This window comes from Setaria italica, chromosome I (genome assembly GCF_000263155.2).
Source record: "Setaria italica strain Yugu1 chromosome I, Setaria_italica_v2.0, whole genome shotgun sequence".
Taxonomy (NCBI): Eukaryota; Viridiplantae; Streptophyta; class Magnoliopsida; order Poales; family Poaceae; genus Setaria; species Setaria italica.
Window position 1 is genome coordinate 37,829,698 of NC_028450.1, and position 1,132 is coordinate 37,830,829.

At 54.3% G+C, this 1,132-nt stretch overlaps 1 protein-coding gene across 1 annotated transcript in view; it reads left to right on the forward strand.

Annotated features, from left to right (window-relative positions):
* LOC101764391 (uncharacterized protein At5g39570) overlaps nucleotides 1–772 on the forward strand; it is a 1,003-nt gene extending 231 nt beyond the window's left edge. Inside the window, exons 2-3 of the mRNA XM_022828835.1 lie at nucleotides 24–316; nucleotides 483–772. Of these exons, the coding sequence (XP_022684570.1) occupies nucleotides 24–316; nucleotides 483–620 (431 nt within the window). The 3' untranslated portion in view covers nucleotides 621–772. The remainder of the gene's footprint in view (nucleotides 1–23; nucleotides 317–482) is intronic.
* The last annotated feature ends 360 nt before the right edge of the window (nucleotides 773–1,132 follow it).

The window sequence follows — 1,132 nt, forward strand, 5'->3', positions numbered from 1 at the left end:
TCCCACGGGTCCGCTGCTGGGTACGGCGGCGGTGGTGCCGGCGGGTACGCGAGGCGGCTCAGCTCATGAGGAGGAGACCCACGGCTCTGTGGGTTCTGGGTACGGATATGGGAGGAAGGGACACGAGGACGACGACGACGACGAGCAGAAGGCGTACCGGAAGCCGAAGCCGGTGTACGGGGACGACGGCGAGCACCAGGCCTACCGGAAGCCGAAGCCAGCGTACGGGGACGACGACGAGCACCAGGCGTACCGGAAGCCGAAGCCGGCGGCGTACGACGGGGACGAGAGGCCCAGCTACGGCCGCAAGAAGAACGTGAGTGTACGCCGTTGTTGGGCCTTAACTCAGAGTATGGGGCCGTCACAGACCATGTTTTGTTGGTCGTCTTGATGGGCCTTACGTTAGTCTAAACGTGGGTGGGCTCGGGCGAGGCCGACTTGCTAACGGCGTTTATTGATCTGCTGAGCCATCATCATTGCAGGGCGACGACGACGACTCCGATGACGACGACAAGAGGAAGCCGCGTTACAAGAAGTACGACGACGATGACTCCGACGACGACGACAAGAAGAAGCGTTACGAGAAGAACAACCGTCGCCGCCACGATTACGATGATTAAGCCATGCGATAATCTCAGACTGATGTGTATCATCTAATCATCCCTTGACTGCATGTACTGCTGGTAAATAAGGCGGGGGGAACAGTTCTGCTTCCCAAACAGGCATCCGTCATTTCCGTTTGCTTCTCAAACTTTTCTGCTGTTGTGGCCACCCCTGAACTTTTTTTGTTTTTCTGCTTCTCAAGCATGCATCCAATTTGTGTGCTTTCGGATTCTTTTGGAATAAAATCAGTACTCATCTGATTTATACTTACTTGGTTCATGGCAAAGGGTACGGTGTCAACTGGAAATGGCACCATTCATCCATTACTCGTAGCAACTGTTGAGACCAAAATCCAACATTATAACTGCGTGTTATAGGAGTCAGGAGACGCACTCGCGGGTGTATGTGTGCAGTGCGCGCGTGCTGTGGTGCGTATGCGACTATGCGTGCGTCATCTGTAACAGTAAAAGAGGAAGAAAAAAACGAACCCAGCAAGTAGCTTTGTACTGCGGACAGCTGCTGTGACCCT